A 26,667-nucleotide genomic window follows, 5' to 3' on the forward strand; every position below is an offset into this window, starting at 1 on the left:
TAAACCCCCTCTCATACAGTGGGGGCGCAGAGCTGGGTCCATTCCACCTCCTGACACCCCTTCCCCCCTGTCAGGAACATTCTCTGGGTGCTTTCCTAGCTGAACCCAGGTGGCTGAGGGTGGGAAGTGGTGGAATGTGAGGTCTGCCGGGCCCACGTGTGGGTTCAGCGTGAAGAATTTTGTGGGGCTTGGCTGCTAGGACTGCTGGACAGGGACTCTGGCTGCTGTTAATCGGGCCTTGGGGGTATATCAAGCTGCTTGCTGGGGCTGGGACTTGTGTGTCATCCTACCATTCAGATGATGAACTGATACAGCCACGTCACAGTGGCAATCCAAGGACTGGTTCTTCCTGAGCTGCTTAGGACAGATTGCTTGGGACTATCACATTGCTCTGTTGGGGTGAGGGAGCACGTCATTTTACTTTGCAAAGTTTGAACTCGGGGCTTTTGCTCTTGCTCTGCTGGCTTGGGTGGCATTCTACCACTTAGGCCACACCTCCAGCCTGACTTTTGGCTGATTAACTAGAAATGGAACCTAGCAAACTTTTTTTCTTCTTTTTGCCTCAGCTGGCTTTGAACTATTATCCTCCAGATCTCAGGCTTCTGAGTAGCTAGGATTCTAGGTATGAGCCACTGGCGCCTGGCTCTGAGGCTAAGCTTTTAAGCCAATCCAGGAACTTGGCCTTGGAAGGGAAGCGGTGGGAGGGGCACGTGACAAGCAAGTGGCCCTGTGTTCTCCACAGGTGAGAGCTAGGGGGAGACATCTGGTCCTGTTCGGGGCCAGGGGCCAGGTGCTCTCTGCCCTGGCCCTGAGGTATGAAAGTATGAAGGTCTAGGCCAAAAGCAGCAGGGCCAAATTCCACGGCAGACAGGGCTGGGCCCACACAGGCATCTTCAGGGTTGAGAAATCATTTCCAACCTTTGAAAATGAGAAGAAAGCTCCATTTTCATCTTAGCTCTTGCAAGTGAAAGCTGGAACAGCACCTGGTCACACGGCCACAGCGGGCTGGGCCCGGCTGCTGCATGATACCCTGGGAACCGCGTTCTCAGTTGGCTATGATCTTGGCTACTCCCTGCTTCCAAGGCCAGTTAGCTCGAGCCGGCCTGACCACGGCTTCCGCAAAGGGTTTTTACACACACAGAAAAAGCACCAAGATCAACCGATAAATACTTCTTTCTATGGCAATTTTAACAGATCTGCTCGGTGCCATCTTCATTTCCTTTTATCTGTCTGTCCTGGGTTTTGAACTCATGATCTCACCATACTTGTCTGGCAAGTATTCTGCCACTTGATTCACATCCCTAGCCTTTGTAGTTTTCATTATTATTATTATTACTACTACTTTTTCAGATAGAGTCTTGTCTTTTATTTTTTCCTAGTCCAGCAAGGGCTCCAGTTCTAGCATACCACCCAGTCTCAGGGTAAAGTGAATTGTTCAAGCATAGGAATAAGTACTTTTTCACATCGGAATTTGGGGTGAAAAGCCATTCCCTTCAATGGTCTCTATGGTTTGCAGACACGAGGCAGGAGCAGCTGCTTATAGAAAAGCTCATATTCTCAGACCAGCATGATGTGCTTCAGATTTTCATTTCCTCTTCTAAGAAAACAAATATGTGAACACCCTGCATCTGAAAACTTGTAATTCTCCAGTTGGAACTAGGAAGGGTGGTGTGGAACCATCACGCACAGCTGTAAAGTAGCCCTGTGGGCTCCCCAGGGACAGCATCGCAGCTGAGCGTGTTACGTCACCACTGCACCTCGGCATCCGCCACCTTCTCTGCCAACATCTGTCCAATAAAAGCAGCCCAGTATCTGCAGACCGTAAACGGCCCAGGTTAAAGTTGGGTGCTGCTTTTCCTCATCACACAGTGGCTGGCTCTAGTCTGCCGGGAGCTGGGAGAGGAAGGGCCTTTCAAGCAGAATGCAAAGTCTGAGGCAGCCCTCGGGGTGTTGCCTGGAGTGGGCATGGGGCGTGGGCAGGTCAGCCTCCACAGGTACCCTCCACATGGTGAATGGCATAGCAGGTATCCTGGGAAAAAGCTGTGTGTCTTCATCAGCTAATCTGCAGTAACAAATAGCTCCAGCATCGGAGTCCCTTACAAGGTTGGGTTCTCCTGGCAGATGGCAAGAAAAGCCACATCAGAGCCAGACTTCCTAGCCAGATGCAAAGGTTCTGCCCACTTCGGGGCCAGCACACCCCGAAGTGCTGTGTGTAGAAAGCTCTGTGCTGAGGGAGACATTGAACCAAATGACCACTCAGGTCCTTCCCTCTGCTGTCTGCCGAGTCCATTGCAAAGCTCCCGATCTGTCTCCTTTCCCACCACAGGCCCATAATCCTTCAGGAAGGTTCCCTGAGGGTATGGGGGGACCAGGCTTCTCCCATGTTATTCTCTCTGTCTTTTCTCCCTCTGGGCAGGTGGGTGGCAGGCCCCTGGAGCCCCTGCTCGGCGACCTGTGAGAAGGGCACTCAGCATCGGGAGGTGACCTGCGTGTACCAGCTGCCGAATGGCACCCACGTCACCACACGGCCGCTCTACTGTGCCGGTGCCCGGCCAACACCCGTGCAGAGCTGCGAAGGCCAGGACTGCCTGTCCATCTGGGAGGCATCCGAGTGGTCAGAGGTGGGTGTTGGGGCCTGAATCCCATGAGGCCAGCGGGGACCGCAGCGTGTTGGTAACACAGCCCCTACCCGCTCCAAGGTCAGCGCTCAAGTGTTTTACAGCCCAGGCTTCCTTAAGTGTCATCTGGGATCACAGCACTGCTTAAAATAAGACATGGTCACATGTATTGGATGATGCGTACATTGACATCACAGTACATATATTGATTCTGCTCGGCCTGTAATCCTCCCTACTCAGGGAGATGAGATCTGAGGACTGCTGTTCAAAACCAGCAGCCAGGCAGAAAAGTCCCTCCTGAGACTCTTCTCTCCAATGAAACACTTGAAAACTGGAAGTGGAGCTGTGGCTCGAATGGTAGAGTGCTAGTCTTGAGTCCAGGCACTAAGTTCAAGCCTTGAGACCAGCAGCACAAAAACAAATGAACAAAAACAACAAAAATGTACCCATGTGAAGACCCAGGTCTTTTGTCTCCCTTTTATAATATTTTACGAAAAGGAAGAATGAACTTAAAATCTTGTTAACTTTTTTTTGTGTATGTACAGTTAGGTTTGTGAGCTTTCCATACAAGGCAGGGTAAAGGCGGGTGCTCACCCCGTTCCCTCGTCCACCCAGGGAAGCCTTAGGGCTTTGGCCACCTAACTGTTATTGATCCAAAGATGAATTGTGTCTCAAATCAGATCAATTGAAATGTTTTCCTCTCAGACTCTTCCTCACTGAAAAAAATAATACATCCTACCAAAAGAGCTATGCCCGACATTTTCAGTTATTGTTAGAACATCCCATGGAACAAGATTTAAAAGAAATTCTTCTTGGCCAGTACCAGTGGCTCATGCCTATACTACTACCTATTAAAGAGGCTGAGATCTGGAGGATCAAGGTTCTAGGCCAACACCAGCGGATAAATCTGTGAGACTTTGAACCTCAGTCCATCCAGACCTCAGCCTCCTTATCTCTGCCTCCTAGCTCCAGAGCCGGCACACAGTAGGGACTTCAGAGGTGCTGATTTACTTGAACTGAATGGGAACTGGATTAACCCCCTACTTGGTGTCTTGCTAGTGCTCTGCTGACTGTGGCCAAGGGACGCAGAAGCGAACTGTGATGTGCACCAACTCCCAGGGGAAGTGTGACTCGGCCACCAGACCAAAAGCCGAGGAGACGTGCGAGGACTACTCGGGTTGCTACGAGTGGAAGACGGGGGACTGGTCCAAGGTGAGAGCCGCCCACTGCCCTTACCTCCGACACACCGAGGCCTGGCAGGCGCCAGAGGCTTGGCTCTGGGGACAGGCCTCTGTTCTCTCAGGTGGGCTCTGTCTAAACAGGAGAGTTCAATCCCTTCCCAAGGCCCTGAGGGAAGAGCCTCCCTCCTGCTCCTCCCCTAGGCTGGCTGGCTGGCTGGCTGGGAACACACCGGACTTGGTGTGCATGTCAAGGAACTCATACCTCAGGTGCTCCATGCCTGTCTGTCTGCCCTTTGAAGCACGTTGGCTGTGCCCCAGAGACCGGCAAGAGGCCCTCTCCCAGCCATCTGCCAAGAGAGCCCCCTAAGCTGGGTGCTCTCCTGTCACAGGCTCATTCCTGTAGCTACTCAGGAAACTGAGATCTGAGGATTGTGGTTCGAAACCAACCCGGTTAGGAAAGTTCATGAGACTCTTTTTGCCCATAAACTACCCAAAAGCCGGAAGTGGAGCTGTGGCTCAAGTGGTAGAGTACTAGCCTTGAGCATAAAAGCTCAGGGACAGTGCCCTGGCCCTGAGATCAGGCCCCAAGACTGGCCACACACAGTATGTGGGAAGGCAGCTTCCAGGAAATAGTGGATTTGGGAAGATGGAAACACCTTCCTATTTCTCTTCTAACCAGAAGATCTGACTAAAGCAATGGGATCAAGGCCAAGTTCTGCCCAGTTCTCCCCAAACCCCAAACAGAAACATCCCACAGTGAGTAAGTGGTTAAGACTCAGCATGCAGCAGCTACCATGGAACACCATTTGCTTCAGGGTTGCTCCAGAAGAAAGCTGTGCTGCAGGCAGAGAAGTGGTAGAGATGCTCAGAGGTTCCCAGGTGCTCTTCGCATGGGGCTGGGGTGGGGCTGGCAACCTGGCTCCTTCCACGTGTCCACACTGTGGTGGGCAGTCTGGGCACTGGCATGATGGAAAAGCATCAGATCTGACCAAGCCCACCCACTCGCACTCTAAGAATGAGTTGATTCTCATGGTCACAGGTGCCCCAGCAGGAGGCAGAGGATCTCACACACACACACACACATATACAGGTTGTTTCTTCTTTGTGGTGCATTCCCCACACACACACACCTCAGGACATGTCACTGATGTCCCCGAACGACTTCAGCAGCGCACATGAGACATGGTCCATGTCCTGGTATTCCTGCTTCCTTGAGCCTTGTCTGTGCTCCTTCTGTCAGCTGACCCGAGGCTGTGTCCTTGCTGAGGAGTGCAGGTGACCCCCGCCGGGACCCTCTGCCCACTGTCTGGCACACAGGCAGTGCTAGCGGCTGCTCCTTTTTCTATTCTGGTGCTGTCACAGGTCCCTTGTGTTTGAATCTCATTTCTCACCTGAGCCTATGAAATAGTCACATCTTAGAAGAGCAGGTTAGGGTTCAAGCTCCAGCAAACCGTGTGCCCCAGCCTAGGGGATGGGATGGCAGTGTGGCGTGGGGCAGACAGTGTGTCCAGCTTGCTGGAGGCCTGAGACTCTGGGCATGGGTAGCAGGGAGGCTCAGCACCTAAGAACAGTGCCAGCCTTAACAGAGAGGATTACTTAAGAGCCACCCGCCTGTCCCCTTCACGCCCCCCTCCCCAATAGCTGTAGGCCATCAGAGGCCACTTAGCCTCCTGGAGCTTTAGCTGTAAAGTATCAGCCAGAATCTGAAGGGTAGATGGCTGCAAATTCATAAGAGGGAGGTGGGGGAATACAGGAAGCCAACATGCATGGAAAGAAATAGGGGATGAAAGGTAAGGGAGTGTGTGCGTGTGTCTGTGTGCGTGTGTCTGTGTGTGTGTGCGTGTGTGCGCGCACATTCATGCTTTCGATGTCAACGTAAGCACAAGACGCATGGGGATTTTCATTATTTTTGAGACCTGCTATTTCAGGTTTCAACAGCTTCCCAAGTTTTCCCTACCCGAGCCAAGAAACCTGTCAAAATGCCTTTGAAGAGCTTTTGATAGTTCATCAGCCAAATGCCTCTCAGACACAAACAGCAGCCAGTGACTGGGGATTTTCTCGCTCATTCTTTGCTATCCAGAACCTGCCCAAGGCAGGCCGGCTGTGAGAATGACTCCACAGGCCCCAGTTGGAGTCCCTCCTTGCCTCCGTGTCCCCTGAGGCAGTGTCCCCTGGCCTGGGCCCGTTGCCCGCAGCAGAGCTCTTCCTGGGCCGCACTTTTCTCCCCCAAGATTTTTACAGCCCACTTTAGCTAATCCTGAAAACATGGCGAGGGGACGGGGCATTATGTACAGACGTGCAGAGGGACGGGAGGGGAAGGGAGGGGAGTTACCAGGGTGGGGCTGGGTGGTGATGGAGGCCCAGCTCTTCCCTGCTGGGATGGCCTGGCTTGGAGGTACGGGGCCGGCATGGAAGCCTGAGAGATGGAGCCTCTACACCCCTGCAGGTGCATATACTGAGCACCTCACGGTGTGTTCCTAAGTACAACACACAGAAACCCAGTGTCCAGTGCATAGTGGACATGGGGAAGGGGGGCTGTGTTGCTATGGCAACCCCTTGCCATCCTTGTGATTACTGTCATTGTAAATGGCCAATCCAGTAGAGTTTGGATGTTGCCCGCCTGTCATAGGGGGTCCTAAAACAGAAAGCTTGTCCTCCTCTCCTCCTCTTTGCAGGAAGCACATCTAGCTGGTGTAATACAACCGCTTCCCTCCCCCCCCCTCCCGCCCCCAGCTGGCTTATGCCTATATTCCTAGCTACTAAGGAGGCTGAGATCTGAAGATCTCAGTTTGAACAACTCAGGCAAGAAAGTTTGTGATATATATATATATATGTATGTATTTTTTTTTGTGGAGTAGGGAGTTGATCATGGGACTTGAACTCTGGGCCTGGGCGCTGTCCCTCAGCTCTTCAGTTCAAGAGTAGCTCTCTACTACTTGAGCCACAGCACTCAAGTTCTGTTTTTCTGGTGGTTTATTGGAGATGAGTCTCACAGACTTTCTTGCCTGGGCTGGCTTTGAACCACAATCCCCAGATCTTAGCCTCCTGAGTAGCTAGGATTGTAGGTGTGAGCCACCAGACCCAGCTTGTGATATTCTTATCTCCAATTAACCACCAAAAAAGCAGGAAGTGGAGCTGTAGCTCAAGTGGGAGAGTGTTAACCTTGAGAGAAAAAGCTAAAGGACAAGCCTTCAAGCCCCGAATTCAAGCCCTAGTACTGGCGAGTGAGCACGCATGTGCACACACACCCCTTTTTTTGGGGGGGGGGGGCGGTCCGGTCGTGGGGCCTGAACTCTGGGCCTGGGCGCTGTCCCTCAGCTCTTCAGCTCAAGGCTAGCACTCTACCACTTGAGCCACAGCGCCAATTCCGGCTTTTTTTCTTTTTGCTTATGTGGTGCTGGGGAATCGAATCCAGGGCCTCAGGCATGCAAGGCAAGCGCTCTACCACTGAGCCACCTTCCCAGCTCCCACACACACACCTTTTATCAGTCCATAATTTACACAACAAGCAGATGAGTAAGTCCAAACTGAATCTCCCTTTCTTTGCTTTGTGGCCATGAACCTCACTGTGGTGCTGGGATTGGAACCCAGGACCTCACATATGACTGGAAGCCAGCATTGTAGCATTGAGTACCCCAGCCCTGCTGGGAGTCTGGCAGAAAGATGCAGGCTGTGTGCATCACACTCCCCATCTGTTCCTGGAGGGGCGGGAGGGGGCTGTGCTTGCTTCAGGCTGTCTGGCAAGGAGCTTTCGGGTGAGTTCATAACTGCTTCCATTTCTGTCTCAGTAAACTGAGTCTTGGAAAGCCACAGTGGGTGTTGATGGACTAAGCCGCTGGAAACAGTACCCATCGGTGAGGGCGGCTTCAAACAAGACCAGATCGGTTTTTTGTTTTTTTACTAGAACTGTTTGCTTAGATTGTAAAAGCCTTGGGGTGGGAGGGGGAGGGGGCGAAGTCTGATGCTCTCTGGGAGACACTGCCATCTCCTGGGGGTTTAATTAAAGCTGGGGGCATCGGGAGATGCCACGTACGCCCTGGTTGTTGGATGGCAGAGGGTGAGGCGTGGAAGCAATCCTTTCAGATTCGTCTAGAACCTTATTTGTCTTCAGGGCCCAAAGAGAGGCAGGCTCAGCACAACTTTCAGCTCAAACAAAAACCTAGCCATGAATGTGGGTCGCCCACCTCTTATACCAAAGGCCCGTTGGTGGGAGTCTCCGTTTTCCTTTGTAGTTTCATAGGTAGCTTTCATGTATGGTGGGATACACGAAAGGGAAAATGAATCCCAGAAAACCATAGGAAATTTTAGCAGGAAGGCGCTGGCCTGCGCAGGTACCGGCGCTTGAAATTCAGGTTCTCACTCGGCTGCTTCCCCGCTTGGGAATTTGGGATCACCTGCTCCGCGGTGACTCCTGTGCCAGCGCTGCAGGTGCCAGCAGATGGAGCGCTGGTGTCAGAACGACTGCTGTTAGTCTTGAATATGAACGAGTCCAGGACTCCAGTGTGTGCCAAACAGTGTGGTTTTCTGTAACTTAATGCTGAACCTAGCCTTCCGGTCATTTCTGGGCTGTTCCCCCACCCCCAGTCTGGGCAAAGCTCCTGACACCAGGAGACCAAGATGGAGGGGCCGGCGGCCCTCGGTCTGGGGAGGGCCCTTTCCCTGGGCTTACAAACAGCTGTTGCCTCGTCTTCACCTGGGGGAGAAAAAGAGTCTATGTGGTCAGTCTTCTTGAAGGGTACTAATCGCATTGTGAGGGCTCTACCTCAGCATGTCATTAACCCTAGTTACTTCCCATAGTCACACCTTCCCTCATACCACCCCACTGGGGGTTTAGAGCCTGGGCATATGCATGGGGGGGGCAACATCAGCCACACTTCCCACAGCAGTCCTGCAGCAGGCAGCAGCGCATGGGAAGGAGCCAGGTTGGGGGGGGCAGCTGCCCTGTAGACCTCCAACCCAGCCCCTTGGGTCCGAGTTAAGCCCCCACTCAGTGTCGCTGTCCGGGCAGTGCTCCTCCACCTGTGGCAAGGGGCTGCAGTCCCGCGTGGTGCAGTGCATGCACAAGGTCACCGGACGCCATGGCAGCGAGTGCCCCGCCCTCTCCAAGCCCGCCGCCTACAGACAGTGCCACCAGGAGGCCTGCAACGACAAGATCAACGTGAACACCATCACCTCCCCACGCCTCGGTGAGTGCCCACCCCGCTTTAGGGGGGAGGGGGTCCTCCCCTGACTGGTGAGCTCTGAGTGGAGACACGGGAGTTTTTTGCCAGTCCTGTAGAGCAGCGGGCTCAGAGTCTCACTCAGGTTGAGGCAAAGGCATCCGTAGCCCTTCTGACCCCAGGAGTCAGGGCTCCTTTGCCAGGGGGGGCGGAAGGTGTTCCTTCTAGAAGTGCAAGGTTCAGGAGCCCCGATGATGATGCCCACGCTAGACGATGCCCCAGGTGGACACACATGCAGCAGAGCCGGGCTGCCTCGCCATGGCACGTGGGTCTGATAACTGGGGAACGGTGTCTGCTTTTCCAGAGAGAGGGTCCCTGGGAGGCGGAGCCATGCCCCTTTCCCTCATGAAGCGGCTGGCAGAGCCGCAGCTCCCTTTGGGGTGGGGACGGGTGGGGGGAGGTGTCTCCGGGGGCATGAGCTGGCTTGGGGACCTCTTTGGAGAAAGCAGGGCCTTCTCTCCTATGGAGGGGCTGTGGGGCCTTTGGTGCCCACCGTTTGATGAATGCCACCCATTATGGTGCCATTAACAAAATAAGCCATAGAATAAGAGCGCATGGCTCAGAGCTCAGGAGCCGGGCAGCCCTCAGTGAAAAGTCAGCCAGCCAGCCCAGCCTGCGTGGCTCAGAGCTGCCATCCTGGCTCACGGGAGGTGGAGATCTGGGGATCTCAGTTTGAACCAGGGCAGAAAAATCCAAGACTTCAATTCACTAGCAAAAACAAAAGTCAGAAGCGGAGCTATGGTTCAAGTGGTAGAGCACCCGCCTTGACCAAAAAACCATTCTAAGCAGCAAGCACACGGGGTCCCTGAGTTCAAGCCCCACTACCGCTGCCCCCCCCCAAAGAAAAGAGAAAAGAGGGAGGTAGAGCGAGGGAGCCACACACTCAGCAGCGCCGCTGCGTGGAGCAGAGCGTGGCATCGTGGTGCCCCAGAGGGAGCACGGGGCGCGGCCTGTGCCTGCTGGGTCTGTGTGTCATGCCATGCCCACGGCGTCCCCCCCCCCCCCCTGTCCCCTCAGCTGCGCTGACGTACAAGTGCACGCGGGACCAGTGGACGGTGTACTGCCGCGTCATCCGAGAGAAGAACCTGTGCCAGGACATGCGCTGGTACCAGCGCTGCTGCCAAACCTGCAGGGACTTCTACGCCACCAAGATGCGCCCGCCACCTCCGCCCCCCAGCTCCTGACGCGCAGCCCCGCTCCCCCTCACACTCGGGGTCTGAGGCCTGGCAGCACCCCAGCCCCGCGGCGGCCGGGACCCCCTCCTCCCCCCAGGCAGAGCTCCGCCCCCCCCAAGACTCCAGCGAGGGACAAGGCGAGAGTGGACTGGATGTGGTCCTTCACTTAATGGGCGCAGCCACCGGGCGGCGCGCTCCTCCCGAGATGATCATCGTTTCTGAGCTTCTTAAACCTCCACCGTCGAGAGAGTCGCCACGTACTGCCTGGGTCCTGGCTTGCTTTTGGCATTTAGGTCCCCAGGGCCTCATGTAGCCTGGGGAAATCCCCTGAGAACGAGATGTCATGTTAGAAGCTTCCTTCTGAACCCCAGCGGCACCCTGGATGGAAGGGGAGATGGCAACCCACAGACATTCCTCTACATCTCCTTCCTGAGAACACAGGAGCCGGCCTTCGCCTCCCTCCCCGTCTCTAAGAACTTGTTCTCCAGTTCCCGGACCTTGTCTTGGAAGCTTTGTCCCCCGAGAGTTTCACATCCACATAGACCGAAAAGACGCCGGTGCCACCCACCTGAGTCTGCACATCACTCATGTTGGAAGAATATTCTGGAAGGGCTGGTTTTGGCCTATCTTCTAGGTGCTGTGAAAGGGGACCCGGCTGGTGCTCCCTCCTTACCCTACAGGCGTGCTTACACAGCCCGCCCGCCCTCCGGGCATCCCGGGAGCCCACCCTGACCTGCTGCAGTCTCCAGGCGCTTTCATTCCGGCCACCTAGGCCTCGGGCTGATGGTGGCACTTGGGCCTACGGATCTGCAGGGCGAAGCCCGAAGGCATCATCGGGGCCCAGGGTGGCCCCACTCACCCCAGCCATCATGGTTGAGGTTCAGAAGGACGGAGATCTTCTGCTCTTTCCCCTCCTGTCTCTGGGAACGGGAGCACAGTGGGGCCCCTGCTGCCCCTGGAGGCTGGGGAAGGTGGGGCGGGGGGGGGGGGGGGCGGCCCCTGGGGGCCTGTGGTGCTCACCCGCTAGGTGGTCATTTCATGGGTGCTTGTGTACTGACACTTGAAGGAGCCCCCTCCTCCTCGGCTCTGGACGGAGCGTCGTGGGATCGCGTCTCGGTGCTTCTGGATTCATTGGTGCTGTTTCTGCTGCAGCTTTCCGCCTTCCTTTTCCTTTCCTTTGCTTTGGATTACCCCGTGGCAGGAAGAGTGGCGGGGATGGCAGGGAATTCATTGGGTCCCACTTGAACTGAGGAGGAGTGTGAAGAACTCCTCAGGTGCTGGAGTGGGGAGGCGGACAGAGCCATGGTGGAACAGCCCCCTGCAGGGTGCGGTGACCTAGTTACCACCCCCCCCCCCGCCCCCCGTGTCCGCACAAAACACTGTCCACTGTGGCCTGGCCGCCTGCAGACCCCCACACCCACACCAGACACTTAACCGCCTCTCGCTTCACCCACTGCGGGGCCCTTGGAGCTTTGGGGGTGCGCAGCCAGGCAGCTGGCCCCACCCTCCTTCTCGGGGCCGCCTGGGCACTGGCTGTGCCCCCCGACTTGCTCCCTTGGCACCTCCTGCAAACTTGCAGGCCGCCCACCTTCTGGGGGGGACACCGCTGGCCCCGTCCCCCCACACTCTGGTGCTCGCAGGGTGCCGTTTCCACGTGCATCCCCCCCCCCCCTGCTGTCACGCACCATCGCGGTGCCCTGGTCTCCGGGGACTCCACGTCGCCCCCTGCTCTTCTCCGGGACGCAGGACGGTCCTGTCCTAGCGCCGCGACTCCAGAGTGGAGCGTGTGTCCCTCCCGCTGGTTAGCTCACACCGTGTACTGTACTCATGCTCTGTGTGTGTGTGTGTGTGTGTGTGTGTGTGTGTGTGTGTGTGTGTGTTACTTTTTTGGTGCTGGTTTTGCAAAGGAAAAAAAAAAAAGCAAAAGACAAACATTGGATGCCATTTTCCATGAAAAATTAATCATTTCATTTGGAAGCAAGTTGAACACATGTTAATAAAATGTTTTTCCATCACAGTTCGAAGCTGTCTGTGGAGTGGAAGACGAAAGCCAGTCCTCTCGGGCTGAGGGCGGGAGGGCCTGGGGTCTGGCGGGGGTGGAACCATGCCCCCACATGTAACGCTGCCGCGGTGACGCGACGCTACCTCCGCCTTCTCTTCTGTCCCCGTCCCCTCCCTCCCCTCCCTCCCTCCCCCCTCCTTTCTGCCTGTCCCCCCTCGTTCCTTTCTTCTCTTCCTCCCCTTTTCTCTCCTACACTCTCACCTCTCGCCCTACTCTTTTCCTCCCTTTTTCCTCTCTTCCCAAGTCCTTTCTCCTTCCCCTCTCCTCCTCTCTCCCCAGTTCCTTTCTCCTTCCCCCTCTCCTCCTGCTCTTTCTTGCTCTTCTTTTTTCCATCTTTCCCTCCCATCCTCCACCCCCATTCTCCACCTCTCTCCCTCCGCTCATTCCTTTATTCTCTCTTCTCTTTCCCCTCTTCTTTCTCTGTCCCTCTCTTCCCTTACCCCTCTCTCCCTCCTCACTCTCCCTCTCCTCAGCCCTCCTCTCCCACCTTCCTCAATCCCCTTTTCTCTCTCCCTCACTCCTCCTTCCCCTACTCTCCTCCCTCCTCCCGCATCTGCCTCCACTCCTCCCCAGCCTACTTCCCTCCCCCTCCCCCTCCCCCTCATTTCTCTTTCTTCTCCTCTCTGTCTCTTCCTCCCCCTCCTTCCCCCAATGTCCCTCTTCTCTAGCCCCCTCCCACTCGCTTCCTGTCCCCCCACTTTCCCTCCCCCCTCTGCCGTCTTCCTCCTCCATCTCTCCTCTCCCCTCTCCTCCCACTGTCTCTCCCTCCCTCCCTCCTCCCTGGCTCTCTCCATACACTGAAATCAGAAAGCACAAAACAGGCAAATTACAGTCTCCTACCTCATCCCTTCCCATAGCTTCTGCCTGCGGTGTCCTCGAGCCCCATGTGGCCTCCTCCCCCCTCCCTCCCTCCTCCCTCCTCCCTCCTCCCCCTCCCCCTTCCCTCCTGTTCCCTCCACACTGCCAGCCTCAGGCTCCTTTTGCTCCTGTGGGCGCTACACTCTCCCCACCCTCCTAGGCCAGCCATTCCTCGGGTCAGAAGTCATGGCCCCTGACTCGTCTCTAGACCGCAGTGTGGGCACACACCTGTCTCTCCTGCTGGACCTTGCCCTTGGAATCAGCGGCATCCTCTGCTAGGAGACACCCCACGGCCATGCATGGCAGGAGGAAGGTAAAGGGCCGAGGCCTCGGTGGGTGAGCAGGTGAGCAGAATCCATCTCCATCCTGGAAGTGCAGGTCCAGGGTTCCTGTGACTGTCACTATGTGGAGATGCATGGGAATCAGGAATGGAAAGAGTCCAAAATCCACTTCAAATAACGCCCCCAGCACCCTCTGCCCAAGGGCTGTCGTTCCTGATTTGTTCTTGCTGGCTTCTTCCTGCGCCTTCCTCTTTATTATTTCCTCTCCCCTCCCACTACATCCATCCCTTACCTTCCATCCACCTTCTCCAAGTCCAGCTCATCCCACCCCTTCGCTGCCACAGGCTCGTGCCTGTATCCCAGCTTCTCAGGAGGCTGAGATCTGACGATCACTCACTGTGTTTTGTTTTTTTGGGGGGGTCTGGTCATGGGCCTGAACTCTGGGCCTGGGTGCTGTCCCTCAGCTCTTTAGCTCAAGGCTAGTGCTCTACCATTTGAGCCACAGCGCCACTTCCAGCTTTTGTTTTCTGCTTATATGGTGCTGAGGAATCGAACCCAGAGCCTCAGGCATGCAAGGCAAGCGTTCTGCCACTGAGCCACCTTCCCAGCCCCGACGATCACTGTTTGAAGCCAGGAAAGTCCTTGAGTTTCTCCAATCAACTCTCAAAGAAGCCAGAAGTGGAGCTGTGACTCAAGTGGTAGAATGCCATCCTTGAGCCAAAGCAGCTCAGGGACAGCACCCAGGCCTTGAGTCCCCTCACCTGTGACCCACAGAACTATACGCCCATTCTTTTAGGCTCCAAAAAGTGGGAGCTGCCTGCGGGGCTATGTCCCACCAGGCAGGCCTCTACACCAAGCACCCCTTAGAAAGCCACTGTCCTCTGCCCCTGGACCCTTGCAAACTCAACTCCCCCTTCTTTAGACGGTTTAGCCATCTCGGAGTGCTCCCTTCCAGCTCCTTGCTCAGCCTCCCCTGGCTTCCTTACCACCAACGTTAGCTCTGACGTGCCGGCTGATCGTTATGAAGAGCCGTGCTGGAGGTCCGGTGCAGAGCCGGCTGTGTGTTAACACATCGTTAAAATAGTATGATCGCAAAGTCGACAGACGATTAGAACTGTGGACCTAGCAGATGCTGACAGATTTTCCCCCCCACATGGCGAATGAGGCAACACGGTATGTTTGTGGTCTTGGCTCACTTTTTTCTAATATCAGTATGTATATCACACGATAATATTACATGCTGTTCTGCGCATTCCACGCACACACATCCATGCGTCCATGCAACTGTGGAGGAATCTGCCTTGCTGAATCATAACCCTGGGATGAGCTCAGTGGGGACCGTGTGTCTGTTGGAGTGACAGCTGTGTGCTCAGTTAGGACAGAGATGCCACACAGAGCTGCAGTTCGCACCTGAAAGTGCAAGTTATACCATGACTCATTAACCATCCAGTTAATAATGTCAATAATTTTTTGGTTATTGTTGGTTGTGGGGCTTGAACTCAGGACCCGGCTGCTGTCCCTGAGCTCTTTATTTGCTTAAGGCCACTGCACCACTACTTAAAGCCACAGCTTCTCTTCGGGTTTGGGGTGGTTAATTGGAGGTAAGAGTCTCATGGGGACTTTTCTGCCTGGACTTTTCCGCAGTCCTCACATCTCAACTTCCTGAGTTGCTGGGATTACAGGTGTGAGCCACCAGCACCCAGCTAGCTAATCAATCAACTTTTACTGAGCAGTGTGGCAGATGGGAGGAGGAGGAGGAGAGATGAAGGCCCAGCCCTCCATTCTGGGAAGAGTTGTCGCCATCTGTTTATTGTACCCTTCTCCTGGCAGGTAAGGGGCTGTGCCCAAATGTGGAAAAATATTTAAGTCAGCTCAAAACTCACAGGGCTGTTGGCTGTGGGTTCAGGATAAATAAAGCACTCTCCAAGGAGAAATCAGAGCTGCTGTCTTTGTGATCTAACTTGGCAAAACCAAGTTCTCACAGTTTTTGAAAGCCTCGCACACAAGTCCCCTCAGATGAACTCTGAGCCTCTGCCATTCACTGACCACAAGTGTGACACGGCAGTTGACGTGGGTCAGACGGGGCCGGTGTAGGCTTCCCTGCGTGTTGGACGCCATCCGTCTGCTCATGGCTAGCTTCACATAGGACTGCACTTTGAGACAGCTTTGAGGGGGGGAAGGATGTTAAAAAGGGAAAAGTCAAAGGTGACAGACATTTCGAGACAAGGGGAAAAAAAGGAGAAAAACTCAAATGGCCAGATCACTAAGAAATCCAAACAGTGGAGGAATGTTAGAGATAAAGACACCAAGAGACCGCAGACATTTTTTTTTAACCCGGAAGGCATACATATAAAGAAGCTAAGGAAATTTTTTTTTTTAATGAAAGTAAAGATAAAAGAGCAAGGATGGTTGGAAAGGTAACAGCTTTTGTCTCAGAGAGAAGAGTCTTGAGTCCCTAAACCACAGGTCGCTGCAAATACCACAGCGCTGCTTGGGGGTACAGCGCTCATCCCCGGCAGATGCCCAAAGCCGGGTGGTGTTTTCCCCAAACATACATAATGGACTTGTGATATGGTTCACTCTTTACATTCAGCACAGTAAGAGCACAGCCACTGCGAATGAATGATTATAACCATAGATAGATAATATTTTCTCTTAAGTTGAAGTTTCTTTTACAGCTAGATATTCGTGGCTCATGCCTGTAACCCAAGCTACTCAGAAGGCTGAGATCTGGTGGATCCTAGTTTAAAGACAGCCCAGGCAGAAAAGTCTATGAGACTCCATCTCCAACTAGCAAAATGCTAGATTGGAGGAAAGACTCAAGTTGTAGAACACCTCTTTAGCAAGAACAAAGCCCTGAGTGAATCAGAGGTGAGCTGCCAGAGTTCCAGGGCTCCAGAGGTGCACCTGTGGTAAAGAGAGTTGGTATGGCTTCTCTTTTCTGATGCTCTGAATTCGAGTCCTGCCACGGAGGGGTTGGGGATGAGAACCTCTAAGTAAGCTTCTGAGAGTAATCTAAGCGCATCAATTAGCTTGCAGAGAAGGTGTGGACACATTCGATCAGAAATGCCAACGCTCCCATGGGAGACAGAGCAGAGACCAATGGCCCACTGTGCAGACTGGAGCCCGTAGAAACTGTAACCAAGAGCTGGTCACGGGAGGCTCACGTCTGTCATCCTAGCTACTCAGGAGGCTGAGATCTGAGGATCACAGTTCAAAGCCAGCCCAGGCAGGAAAAGCCCATGAGACTCTTATTTCCAATGAACCATACACACAGCCAGAAGTGGAGCTGTGACTCAAGAGTAGAGCGCTTTGCCTTAAGAAACCAAAAACTCAAGGACAGGGTCCAGGCACTGAGTTCAAACCTCAGAACTGATATTTAAAAAAAAAAAAAACCCTAAGAGATGTGGATCCCTGTGCCCCACGCCTCAGCTGCCCCCCCACCCCCTGCCTGTGCCTCCCACCAGGCCTGGCGGATGGACCCGGCCGCCATGAGGATTTCTGGAAGGAGGAATGAATGAGTCCAACTTGGAAAGCCAACAGCCCTTCACCTCCTCCTGCTGGGCAGGGACTCGCTGGGCTACAGGCTGCAGAGGACAGCCAATTAGACTTCGTTACGTCTGTAGGGACCATGCCAGGACACATGGGGGGTGGGGGGGGGGGGCTCAGCTGCATGAGCCGGGTAAGACATGCCCTTAAAATAAATAGCTTGTACTGTTTGTCCCCCGAGGACAAGCTATGTTCCGTGGAGCCTGTCTCATTATCCTGGCCTCATCCATATGCAAGGCGTTAGCCAGCAGGCTCCGCCCATCGCCCGCTTGTTTAAAGCTCTCTGCCAAGGTCGCCTGCTGGGGGGGGGGGGGGCTGCCTGACCTGCATTCTTTTAACCTCTGATTCTTTTAACCACGGGCCGCGCCAGCCTCTGACGTGGAGGAGACCTACAGAGAGCTCTTCGCCCTGGACTGGAGCTGCCTCACAGGTGTGGCTGTCTCTGATGATCTGGTCACTACCTCTGGGGAGGGGAGGGGAGGACAGCAAAGGGAGGAGGGAGAGGGAGAGGGGGAGGGGGAGGGGGAGGGGGAGGGGGACAGTGCACAAAAGGGAAACAGCCCCAGTGGAAAGGGCCAGGTGATCAAGTTTCCAGCTGTGCAGCCTAGAAGTTTCCTTCCCAGAAATCTTTATTGGCCCCACCAGGAGATCCCCCCAGTTCCTCACCAGGCACCCGAGGCTGGGCTCGGGGCTCTATTGCCAACAAGGATTTCTTGTGCCTTCATTATACACTGGGCACTGAACGGGGAGCTGTCTGCGTGGCCCTGTTCACACAATGGCCCCGGGCTGGGTGCTGGGCAGCTTAGAGGGTGAAGAGATCCCAGGTGAAAGTTCCACACCACCTGCCTGTCCCTGCGCTTCTGGCCTTGAGTGTCTGCATGGCAGCATGGCTGGGGAAGAGACCAGACCTGGGGGAGCTGCCTGCCAGCTGTAGCAAGTCGCTTGGCACTGGGGCTGCAGTGCCCCGGAAAGTCCTCAGACCCCAACCCCTGCGCATCTGAGTAGATCCGAGCAGACTGTGTTGTGACGGGAGAGTCCTCTGTGCACATGCGTGTGATGGGAGTCCTCTGTGCACATGCGTGTGTGTGTGACGGGAGAGTCCTCTGTGCACATGCATGTGTGTGATGGGAGAGTCCTCTGTGCACATGCATGTGTGTGTGACGGGAGAGTCCTCTGTGCACATGCGTGTGTGTGTGACGGGAGAGTCCTCTGTGCACATGCGTGTGTGTGTGACGGGAGAGTCCTCTGTGCACATGCGTGTGTGTGTGACGGGAGAGTCCTCTGTGCACATGCGTGTGTGTGTGACGGGAGAGTCCTCTGTGCACATGCGTGTGTGTGTGACGGGAGAGTCCTCTGTGCACATGCATGTGTGTGACGGGAGAGTCCTCTGTGCACATGCATGTGTGTGACGGGAGAGTCCTCTGTGCACATGCATGTGTGTGACGGGAGAGTCCTCTGTGCACATGCATGTGTGTGTGACGGGAGAGTCCTCTGTGCACATGCGTGTGTGTGACGGGAGAGTCCTCTGTGCACATGCGTGTGTGACGGGAGAGTCCTCTGTGCACATGCGTGTGTGTGACGGGAGAGTCCTCTGTGCACATGCGTGTGTGTGTGACGGGAGAGTCCTCTGTGCACATGCGTGTGTGTGTGACGGGAGAGTCCTCTGTGCACATGCGTGTGTGTGTGACGGGAGAGTCCTCTGTGCACATGCGTGTGTGTGTGACGGGAGAGTCCTCTGTGCACATGCGTGTGTGACGGGAGAGTCCTCTGTGCACATGCGTGTGTGACGGGAGAGTCCTCTGTGACATGCGTGTGTGACGGGAGAGTCCTCTGTGCACATGCATGTGTGTGTGACGGGAGTCCTCTGTGCACACGCGTGTGTGACGGGAGAGTCTCTGTGCACATGCGTGTGTGATGGGAGAGTCTCTGTGCATCAGAACCAGCTGCACCTCGAGGCGTGTCAGGACCGCGCACATGTGGGCCTCCCGCGCCGCGCCGAGCGGAGAAGCAGGCTCACCCCGAACCCGCCAACAGCCCAGGGTCCGGGGGAGCAGCGCTGGGCGCGAGCTGGGCCCGGGTGGAGGGGGCCGCGCACAGCGCCCCGGGCCCGCACAGCGCCCCGGCGCCCCGGCCCGCGCACCCCGGCAGCCCGGGACCGCACACCCCGGCGCCCCGGGCCCGTGCACAGCGCCCCGGCCCGTGCACCCCGGCGCCCCGGGCCCGTGCACAGCGCCCCGGCCCGCGCACCCCGGCGCCTGGCCCGCGCACCCCGGCGCCCCGGGCCCGTGCACAGCGCCCCGGCCCGCGCACCCCGGCGCCCGGCCCGTGCACCCCGGCGCCCCGGCCCGCGCACCCCGGCGCCCCGGCCCGCGCACCCCGGCGCCCCGGCCCGCGCACCCCGGCGCCCGGCCCGTGCACCCCGGCGCCCCGGCCCGCGCACCCCGGCGCCCCGGCCCGCGCACCCCGGCGCCCCGGCCCGCGCACCCCGGCGCCCCGGCCCGTGCACCCCGGCGCCCCGGCCCGCGCACCCCGGCGCCCCGGGCCCGTGCACAGCGCCCCGGCCCGCGCACCCCGGCGCCTCGGGCCCGTGCACAGCGCCCCGGCCCGCGCACCCCGGCGCCCCGGCCCGCGCACCCCGGCGCCCCGGGCCCGTGCACAGCGCCCCGGCCCGCGCACCCCGGCGCCTCGGGCCCGTGCACAGCGCCCCGGCCCGTGCACCCCGGCGCCCCGGCCCGCGCACCCCGGCGCCCCGGCCCGCGCACCCCGGCGCCTGGCCCGCAGACACCGACACCGGATGCACACGTGCTCCCCAAGGAAAGGCAGCCGTCCTCCCCACGGGCCGGGGTGACCCTTGACGCCTGTGTCCGCAGCGGCCTCGTGGCTCCAGGACCCCCCACACCTCGTGTCCGTGCTGACCGGCTCCAGGGCCCCCCACCTCCCACCCCCCACCGACCAGGCCCAGGCCCGTCCCCGCGGGGTGTGCCCACCGACTGGGCCTGCACCCCGCTCCAGATGGCTCGGTGTGCAACACGCCGGGAGGGCGTGTAAATAGCTCTAGTGCTTATTGTTTAGGGAATAATGAAGGAAGGGCCGTGTGACCCGCACAGACGCAACTTTCCCTTCCAAGGGCTGTCAGTCCTGGTGATGAAATCCAGCCACGAGCAGCCATGGGTAGAGACGCCACTGCGGCTCCCAGCCCGCAGCGGGGGTGCCCAGGTGGAGGGGGGAGGAGAGAAGAGGAGGAGGTGGAGGAGAAGGAGGAGGAAGGAAGAAGGGAGGAAGGGAGGGAGGAAGGGGAGGAGGAGGAAGGAAAGGAAGGAAGGAAAGGAAAGAAGAAGGGAAGGAAGGAAGGAAGGAGGGAGGGAGGGAGGGAAGAAGGAGGAGCAGGAGGGGAGGGAAGAGGGAGGGAGGGAAGAAGAGAAGGAGGAGAAAGAGGAGGCAGGAAGGAAGGAAGGGAGGGAGGGAGAGAGGGAGGAAGGAAGGAAGGAAGGAAGGAAGGAAGGAAGGAAGGAAGGAAGGAAGGAAAGAAGGAAGGAAGGGAGGGAGGGAGGGAGGGAGGGAGGAAGGAAAGGAGGAAGGAAGGGAGGGAGGGAAGGAGGAGGAAAGAAAGGAGGGGAGGAGGAAGGAAGGGAGGGGAGGAGGAGGAGGAAGGAAGGGAGGGGAGGAGGAGGAAGGAAGGAGGAGAGGAGGTGGAGGAGGAGGAGGAGGAAGGAAGGGAGGGGAGGAGGAGGAAGGAAGGAGGGGAGGAGGAGGAGGGAGGAAGGAGGGGAGGAGGAGGAGGAGGAGGAAGGAAGGAGGGGAGCAGGAGGAGGTGGAGGAGGAGGAGGAAGGAAGGAGGGGAGCAGGAGGAGGAGGAAGGAAGGAGGGGAGGAGGAGGAGGAGGAAGGAAGGAGGGGAGGAGGAGGAGGGAGGAAGGAGGGGAGGAGGAAGGAAGGAGGGGAGGAGGAGGAGGAGGAGGAGGAAGGAAGGAGGGGAGCAGGAGGAGGAGGAAGGAAGGAAGGAGGGGAGGAAGAGCAAGGAGGGGGGAGGAGGAGGAGGAAGGAAGGAGGGGAGGAGGAGGAGGAGGAGGAGGAGGAAGGAAGGAAGGAGGGGAGGAGGAGGAAGGAGGGGAGGAGGAGGAGGAGGAGGAGGAAGGAGGGGAGGAGGAGGAGGAGGAGGAGGAGGAAGGAGGGGAGGAGGAGGAGGAGAAGGAGGGCTCCTGGTGGGAAGGTCCCTCCTCCCTCACACCCTGCCCCTCCCCCACGGGCAGCGGTAGGAGGGGGGGGCCGATGGACTTTGTGTGGAATTCAGAGTTGGTGTGGCGTGGAGCTGGGTAGGTGTGTAACTGAACGAGGCTTTATTTTGTATCTTTGATGCACCTGACTGGGCGACCTGAGCGCAGCTTTGGTTACCTAGGAGGAACCAGAGAAAATGAAATGTTCATGGAGCCCAAGTTTTGGTCCAGGACGCTGGGGGGGAGGGGGGAGATCCAGTCATCCAGGCTCCCTCCGGGGCACGGGACGCGGCCAGCCAGCCAGGCACACGCGGGGGGGGGGGGGTCTCCTCTCACAAGAGGAATGTCGGGCATGGTGGCTCCTGCCTGTAATCCTCACTACTAGGAGTTGAGATGTGAGGATCACAGTTCAAGGCCAGCCTGAGGCAAGAAAGCCTGTGAGATTCTTATCTCCCATTAACCAGGGAGGGAAAAAAGCAGAAGTGGAGCTGTGGCTCAGGGGGGGAGAGCACCAGCCTTGAGTGAAAAAGGCAAGCAAGAAGCCATGAGTTCAAATCCCAGGAGTGGCACAAAAATAAGAGGAGGAAGAAATATACGGTGTGGCTGGCGGGACTGCACTAAAAACGCCGAGGCATCCGTGCGAATGTCTACAAAGTCCCGAGAATGGTGCCAGGTGCAGAGCAGGCCCCAAACAGAGGACAGCCAGGGTGATCTCAAAAACGCCTCCAAACCGGGCGTCCGTGGCTCACGCCTGTCATCCTAGCTACTCAGGAGGCTGAGATCTGAGGATGGTCATTCAAAGCCCAGCAGGAAAGTTCATGAGACTCTGATCTCCAATAGACTACTCAATGCCACCACCAGCAGCAGCAGCAAAAACCAGAAGTGGTGCTGTGGCTCAAGTGGTAAAGCGCTAGCCTTGAGCAAAAGAAACTCAGGGATGGTGCCCAGACCCAGAGGTCAAACCCCAGGACTGGCAAAAAGACATACATGCATGCATGCATGCATACATACAGGTATGCACACACACATGCATGCATGCATGCATGCATGCACACATACATACATACAATTAAAGTAAAACTCCTGGAAGTCAAGCTCCGGTTTCGCTGTCCTTCACACTGGACTCCAATGCTTCAGTCAGTTTCTAGTGCGCTCACAGCATGTCCCAAATTGCCAGGGAAATCTGGCCTGTCTCCTCCATCTTACATGGCCTGGGAATTGTAAGTGGCCATCTTAGCCCTCTCCTCCTCATTCGGCCTCCGATGGAGCCTTGAAAATGCAGCGTGTGCTGCGCGGCACCGACCACTGGTCTCCCGGCTGCAGGCCGCAGCCCGGCGGCTCTGCCCCCCCCACCCCCCCGCGGAGGGAGCCGGCCAGCAGCAGAGGTCAGGTTACAGACATGCATCACCTGCCCATGAACATCAGGACGGCGCGCTTGATTTCAGGAAACCTTAAACCTTCCTTCAAGCTTCCCGTGCTCGCTGACACCAGCCTTTCCCCATCCTAGAGCGCGATGGATGGATGGATGGCGACACCATGCTGACTCGGTCATGCTCGGCTCCAACTCTCGCGCACCGTCCATTCCTTGCTCACCAGTGGGGTCTGTAATGCGGGTTAATGGCCAGCCCGGGTGGTCTGCTCCCACTACAAACCCGGCCTGCGGCCTTCTTCCCACAGGAGCCCCGTGTCTGCTCGTGGGAACAACAGTTTTGCGTCATGGCTACTAACCATGGAAAATTGAGTCAGACAGCCCTTCTAGAAGTTACGGGCCCCGCCTATATAGGCCATGAAGATGAGAAACAGGATGTTTTGAAAAGTTTTGCCTTCAAGTGGATCGTGGTGCTGCAGCTTACGACACAGATGCCCAATGCTTTGCTTTCAGGGAATGAAGGCAGCAAGCGGCCAGTGACCTTGGAAGACAACCAAGGTCAAAGGTTGGAGAGGCAGGAAGTAACATTCTTAGACACCTGCAGAGTCTGAAACTGTGGGGTAAAGTCGAATTAGACATGGAGTATTGACAGGAAAGACAAGGCGGGTGCAAAGAAACGTCAGTCTGCATCAAGAAATCAGCCTTGCTACCTAAAAGGGAACTAGGAAAGATGATATAATCAAGATTCTTGTCCCTTCTATTTGATTTAAAATGCAAATGCAAAACACATTAGATGTGTCTTCTTGGTGGCATGTAAAGTACAGAGGTGTAGTTTGTGACCATCAGAACATAAACACAACGAACCATCTGCAAAAGAAAGCACAAAAACAATCCATTTACAGCAGCTACCCCAAAACAAATGGCTGAGCATGGTGGCCGGCACCTGTAATTCCAGCTACTTGGGAGGGGGAGACTGAGAGGATGAGAGTTTGAAGTCAGCTTAGGCAAAAGTCACAGCTCTGACAAACACACACAGACACACACAGATTAGACAAACGGAAGGCTTCAGTCATCACAGTAAAAAGACAGCTACAGAGTGGGAGAAATGTTTGCAAATGGTGCGGCAAGTGGCTAAGATCCAGAGCATCTAAGGAACACAAAGGGAAAGACACTGCGCATGGAATGTTCCACGCAGAGGGACAGTTATGAGAGGTGTGGAGGGGGGCCGGGTGGGCCGGGCAAAGGCTGCTCGGTGTCTATCACTAAGTCAGAATTACGTAATGGCAAACTGTGTGCTCCGAATCGGAGAGTGACTGCGAGTGATGAGCATGTTCTGTTCAAAAAGCTATAAGGCTTCGAGTGTTTCCACCATGCAGATAGGACAAATGGGCACCCGTATCTTCACTTCTCAAGAGGCTGAGATCTGAGGATCACAGTTTGAAGCCAACCCTGGCAGAAAAAGTCCACAAGACTGTGGTCTCCAATGAACCAGCCAAAAGCCAGAAGTAGAGCTGTTGCTCAAATGGTAGAATGCTAGCCTTAAGGACAAAAGATCAGAGACAGTGCCCAGGCCCTGAGTTCAAGACCAGCACACGCGCACGCACACACACACACACACACACACACACACACACACACACACACAATCAATCAATGTTTAGAGAGACAGATACATTTACTCTGACTTAAACATCACAGTTCACAGCTGTATGCTGGACCCAGGATCACACTGGGTCTGTGTGTGAGAATAATTAGCCCAAGCCAATTAGTAGTCTTAGTTCCTTCTACACGGGAACTCCTCCCTGCAGTGTGAGCAAACCTTTTTCACAGGTTCTGGGGTGCAGGTTGTGATGGCTTTGGGCGGCCGTTACTCTGCTTTCCACAGTGGAGGAGCCTGGCTTCCTGACACAGCTCCAACCCCAGCCTAGACTCCTCCAGCTCCCCATCCGGTGAGGGAAACTGATGGGCAGGTTTGCTCACAGACATGTCTGTAAGGTGCTCGGGTTAGAAGCTGGGGCACACAGGGGAAACCCTGAGGAGCAGGGTTAACACACTCCGAGTTAGGCAGCTGCATCCTGCACCCCAGGAAACATAGCCCAGGACGGTGAGAATATGGCCAGGTTGGTTGATCATGGCCAAGCTGGACTCACTGCAACACCACAGCGGCCCCTGCTGGCAGAGTGCGCTCACTGCACATGATGCCCCATGTGCTACACCTGGGCTGAACCGGGAATGGCCGTACAACAGCGCCACAAGGTGGCCAAGAGTAATCACTGCACACTCTGCTCCATCTACTACACCTGGGCTTGAACCTGAGCTGGGCACACAACAGCGCCGCCTGCTGGCCGAGAGCGCACACTGCACACTCTGCTCCATCTACTACACCTGGGCTTGAACCTGAGCTGGGCATACAACAGCGCCGCCTGCTGTCCGAGCGCGCACACTGCACACTGCTCCATCTACTACACCTGGGCTTGAACCTGAGCTGGGCACACAACAGCGCCGCCTGCTGGCCGAGAGCGCACACTGCACACTGCTCCATCTACTACACCTGGGCTTGAACCTGAGCTGGCCATACAACAGCGCCGCCTGCCGGCCATGCACTCTCACTGTGCACAATATGCCCTCCCCGGGTCCCCACCCCTCTGCCTGCTAGGCGCACTCGCTGTGCACACAGCCCCTTCCATTACACCTGGGCTAGCCGCACTATAGTATGGCCTATGCACACAGCGCCACCTGCTGTCCAGGCGTGTTCACAGCACCCACAGTGACACTGTACCCCACCCCTCTGCCAAGCACTCAGCCCCCTTCACTACATCTGGCCTGTACCTGGGGTGTCTGCACAGCACCAGCCCCTGCGGTCATTACCGGCATAGTGCGCCCCTGCTGGCCGCGTGCACTCACTGTGCACACAGCGCCCGCTGCCAGCAACTGCACTCATTGCGTCCACAGCGCCCCCTGCTGGCGGGGCCCTCACTGAGCCACATCGCCCCACCCCCACTCCCTCCAATTGATCACTGACGGTGCACATGGCGCCTCCTACCAGTCAAGCGCTCCTGACGCGCGCAGTGCCCGCTGCCGGCCAAGCGCCCACTGCACACACAGCGCCCCCTGCCGGCCGAGCGCCCACTGCACACACAGCGCCCTCTGCCGGCCGAGCGCTCACTGCACACAGCGCCCTCTGCCAGCCGAGCGCCCTCTGCTGGCAGAGCGCCCACTGCACACACAGCGCCCTCTGCTGGCAGAGTGCCCACTGCACACGTAGCGCCCCCTGCCGGCCGAGCGCCCACTGCACACACAGCGCCCCCTGCCGGCCGAGCACCCACTGCACACACAGCGCCCCCTGCCGGCCGAGCGCTTACTGCACACACAGCGCCCCCTGCCGGCCAAGCACCCACTGCGCACGCAGCGCCCCCTGCCGGCCGAGCGCCCACTGCACACACAGCGCCCCCTGCCGGCCGAGCGCTTACTGCACACACAGCGCCCTCTGCCGGCCAAGCGCCCACTGCACACACAGCGCCCCCTGCCGGCCGAGCGCCCACTGCGCACGCAGCGCCCCCTGCCGGCCGAGCGCCCACTGCACACACAGCGCCCCCTGCCGGCCGAGCGCTCACTGCACACACAGCGCCCTCTGCCGGCCGAGCGCCCACTGCACACACAGCGCTCTCTGCCGGCCGAGCACCCACTGCACATGCAGCGCCCCCTGCCGGCCGAGCGCTCACTGCACACACAGCGCCCCCTGCCGGCCGAGCGCTCACTGCACACAGCGCCCTCTGCTGGCAGAGCGCCCACTGCGCACGCAGCGCCCCCTGCCGGCCAAGCGCCCACTGCACACGCAGCGCCCCCTGCCGGCCGAGCGCTCACTGCACACGCAGCACCCGCTGCCGGCCGAGCGCTCACTGCACACACGGCGCCCCCTGCCGGCCGAGCGCCCACTGCACGCAGCGCCCCCTGCCAGCCAAGCGCCCACTGCACACACAGCGCCCCCTGCCGGCCGAGCGCCCACTGCACACACAGCGCTCTCTGCCGGCCGAGCGCTCACTGCACACACAGCGCTCTCTGCCGGCCGAGCGCCCACTGCGCACGCAGCGCCCCCTGCCGGCCGAGCGCTCACTGCACACACGGCGCCCCCTGCCGGCCGA

At 57.2% G+C, this 26,667-nt stretch overlaps 1 protein-coding gene across 2 annotated transcripts in view; it reads left to right on the top strand.

Moving 5' to 3' along the window:
* Adamts17 (ADAM metallopeptidase with thrombospondin type 1 motif 17) overlaps positions 1-11,120 on the top strand; it is a 146,124-nt gene extending 135,004 nt beyond the window's left edge. For both annotated transcript variants that reach the window (XM_042698560.1, XM_042698561.1), the window contains 4 exons: positions 2,417-2,621; positions 3,678-3,830; positions 8,808-8,985; positions 10,036-11,120. In XM_042698560.1, the coding sequence (XP_042554494.1) occupies positions 2,417-2,621; positions 3,678-3,830; positions 8,808-8,985; positions 10,036-10,202 (703 nt within the window). In that variant the 3' untranslated portion in view covers positions 10,203-11,120. The remainder of the gene's footprint in view (positions 1-2,416; positions 2,622-3,677; positions 3,831-8,807; positions 8,986-10,035) is intronic.
* The last annotated feature ends 15,547 nt before the right edge of the window (positions 11,121-26,667 follow it).

This window comes from Dipodomys spectabilis, unplaced genomic scaffold (assembly GCF_019054845.1).
Source record: "Dipodomys spectabilis isolate Male_0828 unplaced genomic scaffold, ASM1905484v1 ptg000233l, whole genome shotgun sequence".
NCBI lineage: Eukaryota > Metazoa > Chordata > Mammalia > Rodentia > Heteromyidae > Dipodomys > Dipodomys spectabilis.